The following is an 18,196-nucleotide window of genomic DNA, read 5'->3' on the forward strand; positions in this document are numbered from 1 at the left end:
GATCCTCTTAATACCGCGGTTGTCTTCACCTAACTCCTTCTGAATTCTCCTTCTCATCTTTCCTTGACCTCATGACGTTTTCCACTGAGGTCAAGGAAAAGACGTTAGGACGTAATTTTTTGACTATTCGAACGCAACCAAGGTTTTTACCAAAGGAGACCGGAGTTGACATCCTGTGTGCAACCTACAACATGTAGTTGTCTTTGTAGTTATTTTAACCCCAAAATCAGTTTTTCCCTAAACTTAACTTCTTTTTTTTTTTTGCCTAAACCTAAAGAAGTTCTAGTTTTATTGCCCCTATTAACTCACATCTATGGTGCTTATAGCAACTGCTTACGCATATTTTGGCCTGATAACAGTCGAATCAGGTGCACTGTGGAAATAAAGTATTTTAGTTTTTGTTGTTTTTATCCTGTGATATGCCATTTTATGCAGAACTCTTTAGTTGTTTTATTGCTTCTTATAGTTTCTTATTGTGCTTCTGCATGTCCATGGATTTAATCTGTGGACAAGTGTGTTATGTGGAGTTTTTTTTATTACAGAATGAAACCAAACCAGATAGAGACGAGAGACTATCACAGTTCACTGGCACCACCTAGCTGTCTGTTTTCTCCAAGACACACGTGGTGCTTCCATCTGTGGTACTTTGGCATACATTTTTAGCAGGCAGAGCCTCGGTGGGAATTGAAACCTCGTCTTGCATAATGGACCACACGCCAACTATATATAATTCAATGACAGCCATGTTCTGACAAGTGACAAAATGTACAGTATACCAGGCAGCAGTGAGATTAAATGGTTCAGCTGTGCGTCAACACATATAAGACAGGCAGGAATCTATACCTGCAACATCTGCAAAGGCTTCTTAGTAATACAATAATCATGTCATTGGGGGGACAGTCATTCTCATAAACTAGTTTAGGCTATAAATTTGGTGGCTTTGATTAGGTCTATGTCCTTGTCCTATAAAATATATAAGGAGTATTATATTAATTCACGTTTTACCTCTTTAAACATCCTTGAAATATCCCCACGGATGATTTTAAAGCATTAAAATAAACATTTCAGTTCTTTCCTGATTACAAAATAATGATAATAGCGACAGCGAATCTGAGTACCAAACTATATTTATTGTATACAGTAGTAAAAGACCACAAATAATGTACAAATCAGTAGAGAAACAAATAACATGACAAGACGTGGGCCCCGTTCTTCGTACATTACATGGCTTAGCTCAAAGATCTATATCCAGCTACCTCAGTACTTTAAACGAAAGTGGAAGGTGGCGTTTATAACTGTGCTCTTATTTCGTGAGACAGGAAAGCTAAAACCGAGATCGCTACTTGTGATTGGCTTGTGCGGAGGCATGTCCTCAAGTAGTAATCACATGAAGATTTAGTACGTCTCTGTACAATTTTGTCAAATGCTTGTTGTTAATGACTGTGGGAAGGATGAGAGTTGGGTAGTCCCTTTAAATAAAATGTAGTTCTGTATTTATTGGGGACAGTGGTGAATATTTCAGCAGGTGGCAGTACAGTGATGCTTTTTCAAACATTTCTGTAAAATATTCATTTAGAAATACTGCGTCAAACAAGTTGAATTTTTTTTTTATTAAATGTTTTGGTTTTATTTTGTTGTACGTTGTAGTATGTATGACTACTGAACTAAAACCTTATTCAGTTATGACAATACTGATCAATTAGTGCCTCTTAAGATTCAGCCTCATCTGAAGATAAACTAAAATTGGTAAACTTAAAAAAGGGGTTTCATGGTCCAACTCACTCTGAAAAAAATTACACTTTTGCAGGTTTTGAGCGCCAGGACTACTTGCTTCAACGACAGACACATTTCAAACCAGACTGAGCTGAAAAATCCAAGCTCATGTCAGGCCATCGACAAACAAATCAAGCCAACTCGGTTATCTGCGTACGAAGAACGGGGCCCTGTGGGTACAGAACACTTATCTCCCAAACTCCATTGGTTGGCCTCCCTGCCCTCCCGATATGCAACTGACTGCATGCATCATTCTCTGAACTGTACAATTTTGGAGACACTCGTCACCACTTGGGATATCTTCACTGTTTGCAACACTGCAATCGGGCTTTTGAACAACTGGCCTGCCTTTTATACAAAAAGGAAACAGCTAGACAGCAGATGTAGCAGTGAACGGTGTCTTCAAAACGTGTTAAAAACATACCGGCTTTTGTTTGATATCCTTGCTAAAAACTGGAAGCTGCTCGTCTTCAAAAACACATCTAGAATCAGTTGTCCCATCAGCCTACATTCGCAAGGACAATACAGAGATGAGACAGCTGAAACAGCATTGAAGAACGACCCTCCAGTTATTCCCACCCGCTACTTTCAAATGTAAAACCCACAAGCAGAGTAACTTGTAAGAATAGCATAGGGACTGGCCACTGGCCTGCTTCATCAGAAAATAGGGAAAGAAAACAAAATGTTATGTACTTTTCTTATAAAGCCAGACCCCAAACGATTCCAACAAAGGATAAATTAAATTTCCCTCCCCTAAACAGGCATTTGTCTGGATGAGCGAATAAACGTCTGTACCACGGATACCCACAGAGAACCTTTCTCAATTAGTAGAAGAGGAAGCAAATAACATTAATGAAATACAAACTCCCTTAAAATGTGACAGTTTTGACCTTGCAGTTCGCTTTTAGAGTGATCCAAGTACATCAAATATGAAACAGAAGTTCGGTCTTTGGAGCATTGGTCCAAGCAACCCAACTTATCTAACATCCACTCTGATACTTCTGTACAAGAAAAAAATCAACAAGCCCCCTGGGTGTTAATTCTTAAAAGAAAAAAATCAAAAAAATACAAAAACATTGCAGAACTCTTTAGCAAAAGCACCTAAAATGCTGAGAGAATTAAAATACCTTTTTGACAGAAGAGCAGGAGTCACCGTTCAGACAAAAAGCACACGAAAGCGAAGTGAAATGGAAGGCGGGTGTGTGTATTAAGTTCAGATAGTGCTTCCACTTCAAAAAAAAAAAAAAAAACTTCATGCCCACTGACTGTGACCCCGGACAAAAACTTGCAGAGCCACACATTCAACCCCGATGGATGAAACTACTGGATACTAAGCTTTCACTGGAGAGTGAATGAGAAGCACTGACAAACCAGGAACAGCTGTGACGTGCAGTTGGTCCAATCACAGCCTGCGGTGCCAGAAGGAAATGTTGTCCTGATTGGCCAGCGGAGAGACTGTTGACACGCACAAAAGTTCAGTCCTGGCTGAGACAGTACATAAACAGCTGAGGAGCCCCCTCCCCCCACACACCTGACGAAAAACCATGACAGACATCTTTAAACTGAAGAAATAATAATAATAATAATAATAATGATAATAATAATAATAATAGGCTGAGAGGAGCGATGGGGAGGGGAGGGACAGTGAAGGTGGCTGAGGGTGTGGTCTGAGGGTGGCCGTCAATCAGGTGGGGCTTAGCAGTGCCCGCCTGTCTGCTGCTGGAAAACATCTATGGTGTCTTCATCTTCCATCTCCAGCTGAGAGGAACAGAGAGAAAGAGATTCCAGTTAGTGGATATAAACAATAACTGAACAGGTAAAATTAAGCCCCCAGGAAGCACGCTGGGCTTTGATGCAAATTTCCGTAGTGGCCAAACGGTGGTACTACAACTTCTGTTTTCGTCGCATGATGCCATTGGGCCCAAAAACACTTTTTCCCCATAGACTTACATTGGGAAAGAGACATCTATAACTCAGTGGATAATTTTTTTTATAGGTAAATCAACTTCCCAGTATGAACACTCTAATAGCCCTTTTTAAATCGTTAGGTTGTGAAGTTGTGAAACGCACCAATAGCTGAATTCAGAGTTATTTCCCGTCCTCTGTTCATGTGAATGAGACCCAGACCGCGGATGGGAGGTGGAGTTGAAGGAAACACTACCGCGCCTGCTCTATGGGCCCAATGGATGCGGAAGATCACTGGAAGATCTGGGTACTTTATGCGGAAGATCGCCGGATGATCCGGGTATTTTATCACTCAGCAGTCGAGCCATTTTGGCTTCATGCGCCACTGCGCAACTCTCATAGGAATGAACAGGAGCCCGCCTACAACGCTGTGTCCATTTCTCTTTATACACCCATAGGTATGTAAATGATGCAGAGATGGAAATATAAATTTATGATTTAAGATTATTCAGAGATGCTGAATGTTTGAATTGTGCAGTCAATGTTAAATAAACATCTATCCAATAGCGACAGGCTTCTCTAATATGTTACCACCATGTAGATATATAATTTTTTGAGCATAATATCTTACCTGTGCAGGTGTATCCGTCTCATTGATGGGCTGGCCATCAAACCTGAACCTGATCTGCCTTATTGCGAGACCCTGAGGAAGCGACAACAGACAATAAGGATGAATCCACGTGTAAAAGGGCTTTTGGTACAGTAATAGCAAGGTGGAGTGGGGAGGCTGACTGAGGTGTTGCAGCAAATCCAAAATAATTGCATGTTGTTGAAGAGGTGGACATTTAAATATAGTCATTTGGGGGCTGTCAGCTCACCTGTCGGTCACAATACGCCTTCATTAGTTTGCTGAGCGGTGTGTGTCTTTTGATTTTGAACTGGACCACCGACCCATCTTGCCCTGCAACCTTGAGGTTGATGTGATCGTTCTCAGTCTTGACTCCCTCCTGCAGAGACAAACGTGTTTAGCATCAGGTAAACAAGCAGGTTTACAAGTAACAGATACCACAAACATTACAGCCTACACTTGAGTCACAGATGCACAGAAAAGCGCACTATTATTCCTAAAAAATGGATCAGACAGCTGCAGCTGATTCAGAACCTGCTGCTGCTAGAGTCCTCACTAAGACCAAGAAAGTGGATCACATCAGTCCAGTTCTGAAGTCTCTACACTGGCTCCCTGTCTCTCAGAGAATTGATTTCAAAATACTGCTGATACACTAAATGGTTTAGGGCCAAAAAACACATCTGATCTTCTGTTATGTTCTGAACCATCCAGACCTCTCAGGTCATCTGGATCAGGTCTGCTTAGTGTCCACAGAGTCACAACTAAACATGCAGAAGAAGCAGCGTTCAGTTTTTATGCACCAAATATCTGGAACAAGCTCCCAGAAACCTGCAGGACCAACTCTAACTTCATTTAAAACAAAGCTTAAAACGTTCCTGTTTGCTGCTGCCTTTTATTAAACCAGATAATGATCTTATATACTGCACTAGAGCTTTTACTCTTGTGTGTTATACTCTATTTTAGCTTGTTTTTATTTTCTAATCTTTAATGTTTTTATAACTGTTTTAATTATGTCTTAATGTTCTTTTGCACTTTGTTCTTGAATGTTTATGTAAAGCACTTTGAATTGCCCTGTTGTTGAAAAGTGCTATACAAATAAAGCTGCCTTGCCTATTATTATCATTACAGCCTACACAGGAGTCACAGATGCACAGAGAAGAGCACTATTAGAGACATTATGACACATGGTAACCTTACATATAACATGCAACTTTAAAAAGACATTTCATTAAATACCAACACCATGTGTGGTGAAGGAATATGCTTCTATTTCCTAGATATTTTAATTTATTACTTTAATCTTTTAATATATCCAAAACAAACAGAATAACATGCAGGCAGGTTCACAATGTGTTGCTTCAGTCACACATGCTAACGTTAGCATCTGTTAGCATGATTAGCTCCAGGCTAGCTGGTTTAGCATGCTAACCCTTTAAGAGCCGTTGCCGTGTTTAGCTGCCGGCTAACGATGCTAGCGGTTCTGTTCTGTGTCTCCGAGGTAAAACAACCACTGAGACAGTTAAAACAGCACCACTACTACATCTATGTTGAGGTTTTATATTGGTGCGTCAGCTGCATTGGCGCTCTTTCTCCGCTGCTGCTTTGCGGCATCTTGGTGGTCGGTTGCGGACTATAACGTGGTGCCGCTTCCACAAAGAGAAAAAATCCGCAAATGACAATCATGATTGTAAATGAACATTTGTGCTCTCAATCCTCCAGACTGTAGTTCAGTAAGGAGCAGGATATCTCCCCATGTTCATGGTTGTTGTGTGAGAGCAGGTAGATGTAAATGTGAAGCTACTCTTCATTCATTTGCGAAACAAACTGCGCCGATTCAGAGAAAAACGTGCAAACCTCAAACCCCACAGGCCATTTTACACTGCACACATCTAGACCTGTTCACTCGACTACAGACATCACTACTCGTCTACTAGCTCGTATAACGTTTATATCTTACCTTTGGCTTTTCCTCTGACATGCTGGCGGTGTGTTTAGTGAGCGGGTTTAGTCAGAATAAAGGGTTAATTGGGTCTGTGTGTTATTTGTCTTTCTGCCGCTCTTCTGTCCTCTCCTTTCCTCCGCTGACGGGTGCGCGCGTTGGACCGGAGTTAGAGTTATCTGATTGGCTCTGAGAGGACCATGTGACCTGATGAAACCGCGGGAGTGCGGACGCGGGAGCGCGCACCTATGCAAAATACTCGAGCACGCGAACTGAAGAACCCTATGATACTGTATCAACACCTCTGAATACTCCTATAATATAGCATGTATAATATATGCAATGATTTGCTATATATATATATATATATATAGCAAATCATGTATATATATATAATCATTACATATATTATATAAAGCAAATCATTGCATATATTGCAAAAATGCAAAAATATATATATGTAATTATATATATGTATATATATATATGTATATATATATATATATACATATATATATATATTTACACACCTATAAATACCGTTAAATTAAGTCAACATCTTTTTTATATTTTTTTATATTTATTTTTTACAACATATTTCTCACAAGAACAGTGTCTACCCACAGGCCATCACTCTTAATGGACACTTAATCAGTCATACACAGTCAATAAACCTTTAATGTCAGAATATCGGCAGCTGCCGTTATAGATTATAATTAATACAGTATTTAATGCACATTTTTAGATTATAATTTACAGTCTTTAATGCACATTTTTGCACATTTTTAGATAATAATTTTCAGTCTTTAATGCACATTTTTAGATTATAATTAACAGTCTTTAATGCACAATTTCTGTAATATGTACATGCCTGTCAATGTAAATATAAATCCTACTCAGTGTACATACAGTATATGGACATCTTCACATGTACAAGCTGTACTTAATCATCTAGTCCACATATATCCATCCGGTATTTATTTCTTTGCCCTATTTGTATTGTTTACAACTCCCGAACTCTTGACTCGTATATAAAAAAATATTTTAATTTTTTTATTATTGTATTCTTTTATTCCGTTATTTTTATTCTGTGTAGGTACATTGAGAGAGCTGCATAAAAACAAGAGTCAAAATTCTGTGTATGTATATTCTTGGCGAAATAAACCTGATTCTGATATTTTTCAAATTTCATATGCACACTAAAAATTCCCTTTTTTGAAAAATATAACATCAGCACCCACAGAAACTACACATCACACAGAGTATTTACTGATAAGCCGGCAAAAAAAGTTTTAAACAAGACAGCTGCTTTGAATTCCTCTCAGATGTTACTGACTGTGCATTGTGCCTTTTTAACAAGTCCTGAATTCAGAACTCAGAATAAAAACTAGATGGCAAGAGACAATTTTTTTTCTGGTTTAAAGTTTTGAAATAGAAGGGCATAAAAAAATAAAGGTAATTAGTCCATTGCCTTTCTAATTTCATACAAAAATATGCAATATGCATCAGCCAGCATTTGTTTTTCAATATCTCAATAACGTTCAGCTAATCCTTTCTGAATTTGTAGTGTTGTACTTGTGCTAATAACAAAACAAAAAAATGTATTGGACAACTTTAGAATACCTCTATCATCTAAAGCTCTAGTGCTATATGGTATTTTAAAAGAACCATTATCGCTATTATATGTTTAAATAGCTGCAGTGAAGTACTATCCATAACCAATCAAATGTGATGTTTTGCATTAAAAATTTTGTTCAACTACTGTATATTGAAATTTGTTGACTCTTCATAAACCCTGACTAGTATTTGTCTATAATCATATTAAGAAATGTCTTTAAGAAATGTAGAGATTAATGCCAACAATATAGTAATTTGTAATCACTATGATGTCACCAGTTTTCCTTCATAAAATCTGTTCATTTCCTCTGGTAAATCGACTGCTTCGTTAAAAAAAATACAATTCAGCAATGTCAAATGTTTTATAAAATTCACTAACCCATTTTTTAATATCAGATTCAAAATAAATTGACATAAAATATCCCAAATACCGACAGTATTTGGGATAAAATGGGACGAAATAAAAATTGTCTTTACCTCACACAGCAGGTGCCTCTAAGGACCTTTGGTGAGGTGTTATTTTAGCATTTAAACTTCTCCAAGTGAGGTACTGTATAGGGGAGCCACTACAGTTTTAATCAATGAAGTTTTTTACTTTTTAATAACTCAAGACACAATATATAAGGCAACAGTTGTGGTTTTAATAAAAGCACAATAGGCTACAGGCCAAACAATAAAAGTAAAGCACCACTGAAGGAATTCATTTTTAGTCCATGGTTTTTTATTTGGCTTGTGTGTCTATACAGGATATACAGGCAAATGTATAATTACGCAGACTTAAATCCAACTTGAGGATCAACACATTCAACTTAAGTTAATGATTACTTTATAAATTCTAGATGCAAGAGTGAAGATTTAATTTTGACCAAACCTGATACCTTAAAATAATTTCTGTCAGTGGAACATACAGCAATAACACAATACAAATGAGTCAATTTGAAACAAGAGAAGAAATCACACAATGTACAAAAATAGGCTTTCATTTTCTAACTCTATCTCTAAATCAGCAGCAGCTCAGAGGAGCAGAACAGATTAAATCTGAACATTTGCAAATGCAACAGATTTTCTTGAGAGAAAAAAAAAAGATTTGTTCAGCAACCAAACTGGATTCTTTTCCATTCTGTACAATTAAACGTAAGATTTAACCTAATAAATAGTATAAGTAGCCTGATGCTATAAGAGCCACAGGACATACTGTTATAGTCTTGAAGAACAGTGCTGCTACGTGTCTATTCTAGCCTTTGGTTACAGCCTCTTAGGTCATCACATTGAACACAACATTCCTGTTCATTGGCTGGAAGAAGCCAGACGAGACTGCCTATACAAAACTACTGTCACCTTTCTGAAAATGTTTTAGTTATAGTTGACATTAATTCTCACATCTACTTTCACGACTGCACGACAGGTTGTTGATGTCTGTTGCGTGAGAGGTCAGAGTTCAGGGGGAAAACAGACGGGTCGTGGTGTAAAATCTCAGTTCAGATCCTCTCATGCAAATTTGGAGTACGGATTTTGCCCACTTAGACCTGGAGAAACACAATCACAATCAGTAAAGTCATGCATTGATTTAAAAGAGTAGTGTGAGATTTCGGGTAACACTGTTTACTTGCTGAGAGTCAGAGAAGACGATCGGTACCATTCTCATGTATGTCAGTTGAATATGAAGCTACCGCCTGCAGCTGGTTAACATAGCTTAGCACAAAGACTGGAAACAAGGGGAAACAGCTAGCCTGGCTGAAGGTAAAAAATAAATAAAAAATCTGCCTACCAGCGTTTCTAAGGGCACTTTCACAAGCCAACATTTAGTCTGTTTTAATCGAACTCTGGCACGGTTCAACCCCTGGTGCGGTTCGTTTGGGCAGTTGTGAACGCAGTAATTGTACTCTGGTGCGGACCAAAACAACCGGTCCAAGACCGCTCGTGAGAGGTGGTCTCAGACCGTTTCCAAGCAAACCAAAATGCAGGCTGATGTCTGATGTTTGCTTGACATGTGGGTCAGAGTGAACATACAGAATATGCCAAATGAAGTCCACAGAAGTCATTTGAGATAAACTGGAGGACAAGGGATTAGTGGGCACGGTAGATCAGTGTCGAGTCAAAGTGAAAACACTTCGACAGCGACATATCAAAGTCATGCGATTCCCTGCATAGAAGTGGCAGCTCTCGAGACGAAAAACACTTCGCACATGCCCCTCAGCAAATAATCTAAAAGTTTAACTTTTAGTGGTGAAGTGTGACCAGAGACCCACAGCTGATCAGTAAACACATCCCGTGACATGTTGACCTATGTTACAAAGAATTTGAAACACATAAGCATGTCTCCTGGAACATGCCCCAGAAAAATGTAATTATTGCGGCGAGCTGCACTTCGCCGCTGCCCGGTGGGAATTCAACATTATATTCATTCATTATCCGTAACCGCTTATCCTATTCGGGTCGCGGGGGGGCTGGAGCCGATCCTAGCTGACATTGGGCGAAGGCGGGATACACCATGGACAGGTCACCAGACTATTACATGGCTTACGCTCACATTCACACAACTTAGAGTCGACAATTAACCTAAATCTTTGGACTGTGGGAGGAATCTGGAGAACTCAGAGAAAAGGGCCCCAAGCCGGATTTCAACCTACGACCCTCTTGCTGTGAGCACACCGACTTTATATTGCGTTTGTTTAAATCCCAAAACTAACGTGTAAAAACAACGCATTTTAGGGTCAGTGTTAGGTTGCCAGGCAACCAATGAACTCCTGGAAGTCTGGTACTTAACTCTGCGTATCACATGTCGTTTTCACACTTTGTGTTAAACAAATAAATGATATAATTCAGCTTTAGAAGTGCTGATACTTTGTCACCTTTGGACAGAGCCATTTTCCTCCTGTTTCAAGTCTTTGCGCTAAGCTAAGCTAACCGGCTGCTGTATTTACTGTACAAACATGAGATTGGTATCCTATCTTCTCATCTAACCTTTGGCAAGAAAGCAAATGAGGGTATTTCCCAATACGTCAAATCATTTCTTTAACCTTTAATTCTCTGTCTGTCAAGTGTAAACCAGAAAAAGGTGGCTTAATCTCATTTTGCCCACATTTAGGTACAGAAAAACGTATCTGCACTATGTCAGTATATATGTGCACATGTGTATGAAAAAGTGTGTCAGCAAGTGCTCACCATATTTCTTCCTGATATCGTCATGTCTCGTTTTCATTTCTGCTCTCCTGTAAGGACAAAACATTTTCTTCTGAGCAATTACATCACAATGACTTATAATATATTTCCCACCCTCATACATTCTCAGACGTCATGTGGCCACAAAACCAGTTTGGCCTGGAAATAGTTTGACGTGTGCTTTTGTGGTTTGCAATGAAGGAAACTGATTTGGATCATGACCAACAAGGAAACATGGGCAGCTTGTACGTCAGGTGTCCTGTAGATTGTAATCGATTAGACTATTAAGAGACTACCTGAAAGCAGTAATACAGGGAAATGTTTAAATGCACCCTGAGATATGAATGGAATGGGCATGTGTGCTGTAAGGACAAATACAAACAAATATTACAAATCACTGCTGAATCAAGAGGTCGGCTGGACTTCACTTGAACTTAATCTTAACAAATCTGCACACGGCACTCTCAGTCCACCTTTAGTGAGTCAGTCTTTACAGTTTACAGCTGATCAGTCTACATTGTGAAAGGGGCTGTGTACATGGAAACATTAATGTGGGACCGAAGTACAGCAGGTTATAAACATCAGCAGCGTGGATGAGGAAGTGTGAGTTTGTTGCGCATGAGGAAGAAAGCTATGTGGGAGGAAACTGTTTAGTTGTTGATAAACCTGTAAACCGTCTACGATGAGCTTGCAAAAGGTGGTGACAGTGGAGAGAGAGAGGTCGGATTGTGTTGGCCAGTTTCAGCTAAGATGCAGTCTGATAATCAGACTGAATTGAACTGCAAATTCAAGTTACTTGTAGAGACGCTGTCTCTTGAAACATCTCTTTGCACAGGGGAACTACTGGTAATCTATACATATCATATACAGTACACTCACAAAAGAAGAAACCAGGTCAGGCTTGAAACTGTGTTACACGCTCAATGTCGCGTTCACAGACAGAACATTATTTCTCACCTTTCTTCCTGCTTGGTTTGCGTCTTATTGGCCTGTCTTTGCATCTTGGCCTCGGACCTTTTGGATCTGACACACAAACACGAGACCAAAGTTAGTGTTATGACTAGATAGGTCTCCAGAAAGTACACAGTGTGTGTTTCGAGTGCAGACACCTAAAGGTAACCGCACTAAAGCTGACACAAATGTACAATAATCACATCATAACATCACCTTGTAATGAAATTAGCTCCAGACTAATATAAAGAAAGTCACATGACAAAGTGACAAAGGTAGTCATCCTACATTAAGTTATACTCTGGCCTTAAACACACAAAACCCATACTTAAACCATCTGTGACTATAAGTGTGCACCTAAACCTAACCTTTTCTAACCTAATACATAACAATAGCTATTTTTGTAGTTACACCTAAACATAACTATCTGTAACTTAGAGCCTAAATGTAACTTGGATCACTCAGAAGATACAGATCAAATTATCATCATCAAACTGACGTCTTTCCAAATACAAACCACTCTGGAGGCACTATCGTCCCCATTCTACTGACTAAAGTAGTTGCGTGCAAACTATGCTGATAAGGTGATTAGGTGAGATATAGCTGCATGGGAGAAAAATGGGATCAGGAGTTAACATGCAAAACCCAGGAAGCAGATTAACATCAAAGCCTGATGCATAGTACATTTAAATAGTTCAAATGTTGACAGTAGATCCATTTTTACTTCTCACGAAATGTGTAATACTAACCCGACAAGAAAAGTCAGTATTTAAAACGAACAGTTTTTCTTATTGTAAGTGTGTGTAGCGACTGCTATCAATCAAAAAGCCGCTAAATGGCTGAGTACTAGGCTCTTTAATGTGACGCGTAAAACAAATCCATACTTAAATCCATATGCGTTTGACTGTTTATTAACTGAAAAGAATGACAAACAACAACTGTTGCTGATAAATTAAAGTAGGGCTTGACGGTCAACAGAAAATGTCCACGCCTGACTCACCCTCTTTGTCTAAATGCCGAGGTCCAAGTGAACATGTAAAATAAGTGAAACCACACCCCTGTGCCAATTACCGGAAGAGATACTAACAAAAAAAAAATGTGTGCAGTCTAAAAAATAATAATAATAAACTAAATACACACTTTGGCTCCTACAGTGTGTTTTATTATTATTTGATTCATGCATCATGTCTAATGACAAAACACTAGACAATTGCAGACACTGTAACAGTCATTTAGCAACAAGACATAATGAGTAATGTCTGAGCTTTTTCCTATATCCAAAGTTCATTATATAAGTACTCTATAAATACATCATCATCATCATCCTCATCATCAGAGCAATAGGGTCATCCATAGCTCATTGCACACTTACCCAAAGTTCTCACACTTGCAGCAGCAGAACAGGCAGATCAGGAAGGCGATGATGATAATTCCACCAACTACTGCCAGGGTGATTATCAACGCCTGGAAATTCACTACAGACACAGACAGAGAAACACGATGACAAGGTTACACAGGAATCCACAGTCACAGATATACCTTCAAGATAAGAAAAAAAAGCTATATGTTCTTCCTCTTTCTTTACTTGCTTTTCTCCCAGGCCTAATCACTCCAATCATTCTAACCTTGGTATGTACAGTATATTGCAAGGTGACTATAACTGACGTTGCTTGATTGTAATGTTATTTTTAGAGTGTGACATATAGAGGTCAGTCCAGTGAAAGACACAAGTATAAGTCCTGGATTCAATGTTTACAGAAATAAAAGAAAATATTCTAAGTAAACTGTACATCAAACGTTTAAGTACGCCTCGTGAAGAAAGCCTCTTTCAGAAGGTTTAAATATGAAGGCTATGTTAATGTGTATTTTGCTGTAGTCTGACCTTGCTTGCTATGCTTAATATGTTTATGATCTAAGTTAGTTTAAATTTTTAAAAATGTTCATACCTTTCGTACTGCGGGATCTATCCCTTAAACATCCTTGATTGTATTGGACCATTGTGAGCGATGTCTCTCTATTGCCATCATTGTACTTGCACAATTTTTTTGTTCATACTGTCATTCATACGTACAGTCTATCTCAGCATATTTATATCACACTGTGCATACTGTTAATACTGTCCATACCGTATATATATATATATATATAATATAACTTATTGTTAACTACCCCTTACTGTTTATTCTATGCATTACCCCTATTACTCTGCACTTTACTCCTTTTTGTATTTCTGGTGAGATTGCTACTGTATTTCGTTGTCTCAGTATTTATAGTCTGTGCAATGACAATAAAGTTGAATCTAATCTAATCTGATCTAATATAATGTTGCAAAACAATGAGCAGCACTGCTTTGTTGTACTTTGATTCCTGTTATTGTTCCTGGTGGGGTTGGGCGATATGACGGTAGGCTATACAGTATATTGATATTGTAATATAAAATTACATTTATTATATGATAGAACATTTTAGCCATATCGCCTACTACGCATTATGTTTGCGATAGATTGTACTGATTTTGTAAAGTTGAGGATGAGGCGTTGGCCACTGAGCCTACTATTAAGCAAAAAGAGAATCACATTGTCATCCATCGTTTTTAAAAATTTGTTTGCCGTTGAACCAATGATTAGGTCAGTTTCAGCAGCGAGAGTCAGCTGCTAATATAGCACAAAGATGAAGTGATGTTGCCATGGTCACCAAACATCTGCCAGCCAATCAGAAAGCCATGGTATACATTCTATGAGCTTATCTTAAGTTTTCTGTATAAATTGCATGTGTGTAAGCATATTTTATAACCATCAGAGAAGAGTTGAAATGATTAGTCGATTAGTGGATTAGTCCATTGATGGAAAATTAAATCATCAACTATCGTTTCTAACTTGATTAATAATTTAATTCATTTATAAAGCAAAACTACAAAAAAAAAAAGTAATTGATTTCAGCTTCTCAAATGTGATTTGCTGCTTTTCTCTGTTTTATATAATCTTAGATTGATTATCTTTGTGTTTTCTGGCTGTTGGTTGAACAAAAACAGGACATCTGAAGAGATCTCCATTTCATAGACCAAACAATTGATTCATTAATTGATAATGAAAACAATCTTTACTTACAGTCCTACATCAGACGAATAACCTGCAATCTCAGAACCCATCGATCTGATGACAGATAAGCCTCTGGGGGACAACGGGCTATATTTCTGGGGTTACGGAGTAGCCGGCGAATATCTGGGCAAAGACTTCCTTTTCCGTGCTCTGCTCATTGTTTACAGTCCGTTTAGCATTTTGAGATGCGAGACTGGAGTTGGAGTTCAGAGACGACGTGTACGACCGGATTGTTTAACACATAGCAAGTTTACAAGATCATTTTAATTCATCAATCATGATCAGACGATAGCTTGTGGGTTCCCCAATTGCATTTCCGCCAATGCGTTCCACCTCTTTCGCTCTCCACATGGACTGTTTACCTGCATTCGACCAAAGCCTGCTTGAACGTGATTGGTCTATACTACTCGGACTATAGACAGAACGCTTCCGATGCCCAAATCTTGTCCTACAGTTTCTACATGTGAATGCAGAATGTATTTATAGAGATTAAGCAACCTGTGACATATGGTGGAGTGAAAGCCAAAACTATTTTAATAATAATTATTGTTTTGCACAGTAATTGACCTAAATACTTTGTTGCACAGTAATTGACCTAAATGCTTTAAATGATCAGTGTAATGTAATTCTGTTTCTTGCCTTGAGTTTTTAAGAGAGGTCTTTGTATGAGCTTTAAGCTTTCCAACTCCCCTGCACAAGCTTTTGTTTACTTTAAATTAATGTACGTCTGAGTTTATGTAGGTAAAAGTGTCATTGTATTTATGTGAATGTCTTTGTGGTCTGTGTGTGTGTGTGTGTGTGTGTGTGTGTGTACTCTTACTCCAGCAGAGGCCCCAGCGTGCATCATTCAGCGGACAGAGTGCATGAGGTGGAAGGATGGTCTTCACCGGGTATGTCACACACGACTTGGTTTTGATGCACCACAGGCACTGTATGTAAAAACACATAATGACCTCTTCGTTATTAAACAATTAATTATGAGGTATTCAGGGCAATTATAGGACACAAAAAGTAGAAAATGGTGGAGGAGGGTGAGAATGGATGACAGATCAGTTACTGCTCAAACCAGTTTAACAGGTGTGGAGGTGGAGGTGGAGTCACAGACTGTAGTTCCTCTATCTAGGACACCTCTTTTTCTATCATGCACACACAACACACACAAACACAAAGCAGCCCAGCCCAGCAGAAACAAAAGTTTTTCTCCCCCAAGGACTTACCGTCACATTTCGCAGACATTCCTCGCAGCTTGTCCCGTTCTTCTTCTCACATACTGTAGGTAGAAAAAGTCAGTTTAGTTGAAACAACCCAAAATAATCCACAGAGGTTTAAATAAAGGGCGTGAACACACAATCAACTCAACAAACATTTAGCCTCACAAGAGAAAGTCCTCTATCTGAAAACACTATAGGAAAAGCAGATTAAATGAGGCCTGTGCTCACTGGGGTTTTTGTAACTCCTGCTAATCCTCCTGGGACATTTTTCCATGGAGACACACAGCCCAGTAAACACACTAGACTTCACACCAGTCACGTTGTTATTATCAGCAGACTGCACAGGCAGGACAACGGCTTGGTTTGTCTAAATGCAACCATGATTCTGTAAAAAATTGAGGTGTAAACAAAGTGGTTTCTTTACTCTAAAACAAAAAGAAACCTGAGGGGGGTTGTGACCTGAAAAGAGCCTCCTTGTTCCTGCTGGGAGGTTTCAACAATACACAAAGATATGAAACTAACAGAGGCACAATGAAATCAGTTTATCTTGCTTTCATGTGTAGCTGAAACATTTACCTAAAACTTTATGAGAAATCATCTTAAACCAGAAAAGACAAACAATTGAAGTGTATTTCAGGGCTAACACAGCTCAAATACAGTGTTTTGGTTGCTTTATGTCCTGTTTTAGTTACATTATTCAACAGAAAACTATAAGACACAAGAGAGCTAAAACAATACTGTCTTAAAAAGAGATAAATTATTATAATTCAGGGCCAACACAGCTCAAATAAAATGTTTTTGGTTGCTTTATGTCCTGTTTTAGTCACATTATTCAACAGTAAACTATAAAACACAAGAGAGCTAAAACAATACTTTCCTAAAGAAGAGACAAATTATTGTAATTCAGGACCAATACAGCTCAAATAAAGTGTTTTTGTTGCTTTATGGCCTGTTTTAGTCACAGTTTTCATCAGAAAACTATAAAACACAAAAGAGCTAAAACAATACTGTCCTAAAAAGAGACAAATTTAAGTGTATTTCAGGGCCAACACAGCTCAAATAAAGTGTTTTGGTTGCTTTATGTCCTGTTTTGGTTACATTATTCAACAGAAACTATAAGACACAAGAGAGCTAAAACAATACTGTCTTAAAAAGAGATTGTATTTCAGGGCCAGAGAAAAGCCTCAATAAATCAGGTGAGGATTTGTATCATTCATATTTTACCTAAGGCCTCATAATAATAATGAGTAGGCAGCTAAAAACCATTAAATGAGATGGGAGAGAGATTGTGTTCAACAGCCATTAATTGCTCAGTCACCACAGAGGTCCTACCTTGACTAGGTGAGGAAGACTGAGCCAAAACTGTCGCCAAACCGAAGAGGAGCAGCAGAGCAGAGAGACAAATCCGTGAATCCATCATCACTTAGATTAATCCAGATGTTATTCCTCAGAGATGGTTGTCTGAGAAGATTGAGAAAAAACCTGTGGGCGCAAAAACAGGAAGTGTTCTGGCTGCTGGAACTCGACAAAGTGAACTCGCCGAGAAGGAACCAAACGCTGAATCTGAATCCAGACTGACGCTCGTTACGCACCGACACAAAGGAGAGGAAGGAGGAGTGTTGGTGCGCTTTTTCCTTGTTGGCACAGTAGAGAAAGAAGTACTCAGATACTGAAGTAAAAGTACCAATACAGCAATGTAAAAATACTCCATTGCAAGTAAAAGTCCTGCATTGAAAATGTAATTTAAAAGTACAGGAGTAGATTTTATTTTATTTTATTGTTTTTAATTTTTTTTTTTTACCTGTGTATATTCTTTTTACTTATTTATCTATTTTTTGTATATAATGTTTTTCCTGTATCTATACTGGCTTATTTTATATTAATATTAGGTTTGTTAAAGGGACTGTTTGTA

At 38.4% G+C, this 18,196-nt stretch overlaps 2 protein-coding genes across 2 annotated transcripts; both read right to left on the reverse strand.

Moving 5' to 3' along the window:
- Positions 1-1,109: 1,109 nt before the first annotated feature.
- On the reverse strand, positions 1,110-6,452 carry sumo3a (small ubiquitin like modifier 3a). The gene is made up of 4 exons (XM_074659817.1): positions 6,264-6,452; positions 4,557-4,685; positions 4,310-4,381; positions 1,110-3,531 (listed from the first exon to the last, which is right to left on the reverse strand). Exons 1-4 carry the CDS (start codon positions 6,282-6,284, stop codon positions 3,469-3,471), a joined length of 285 nt encoding a protein of 94 aa, XP_074515918.1. The 5' UTR covers positions 6,285-6,452; the 3' UTR covers positions 1,110-3,468.
- Positions 6,453-8,483: 2,031 nt separating this feature from the next.
- Positions 8,484-17,850, reverse strand: pttg1ipa (PTTG1 interacting protein a). Its single transcript, XM_074660829.1, has 7 exons — positions 17,617-17,850; positions 16,291-16,343; positions 15,894-16,002; positions 13,348-13,450; positions 11,982-12,047; positions 11,028-11,074; positions 8,484-9,388 (listed from the first exon to the last, which is right to left on the reverse strand). Exons 1-7 carry the CDS (start codon positions 17,702-17,704, stop codon positions 9,351-9,353), a joined length of 504 nt encoding a protein of 167 aa, XP_074516930.1. The 5' UTR covers positions 17,705-17,850; the 3' UTR covers positions 8,484-9,350.
- Positions 17,851-18,196: the final 346 nt, after the last annotated feature.

This window comes from Sebastes fasciatus, chromosome 15, assembly GCF_043250625.1.
Source record: "Sebastes fasciatus isolate fSebFas1 chromosome 15, fSebFas1.pri, whole genome shotgun sequence".
Taxonomy (NCBI): Eukaryota; Metazoa; Chordata; class Actinopteri; order Perciformes; family Sebastidae; genus Sebastes; species Sebastes fasciatus.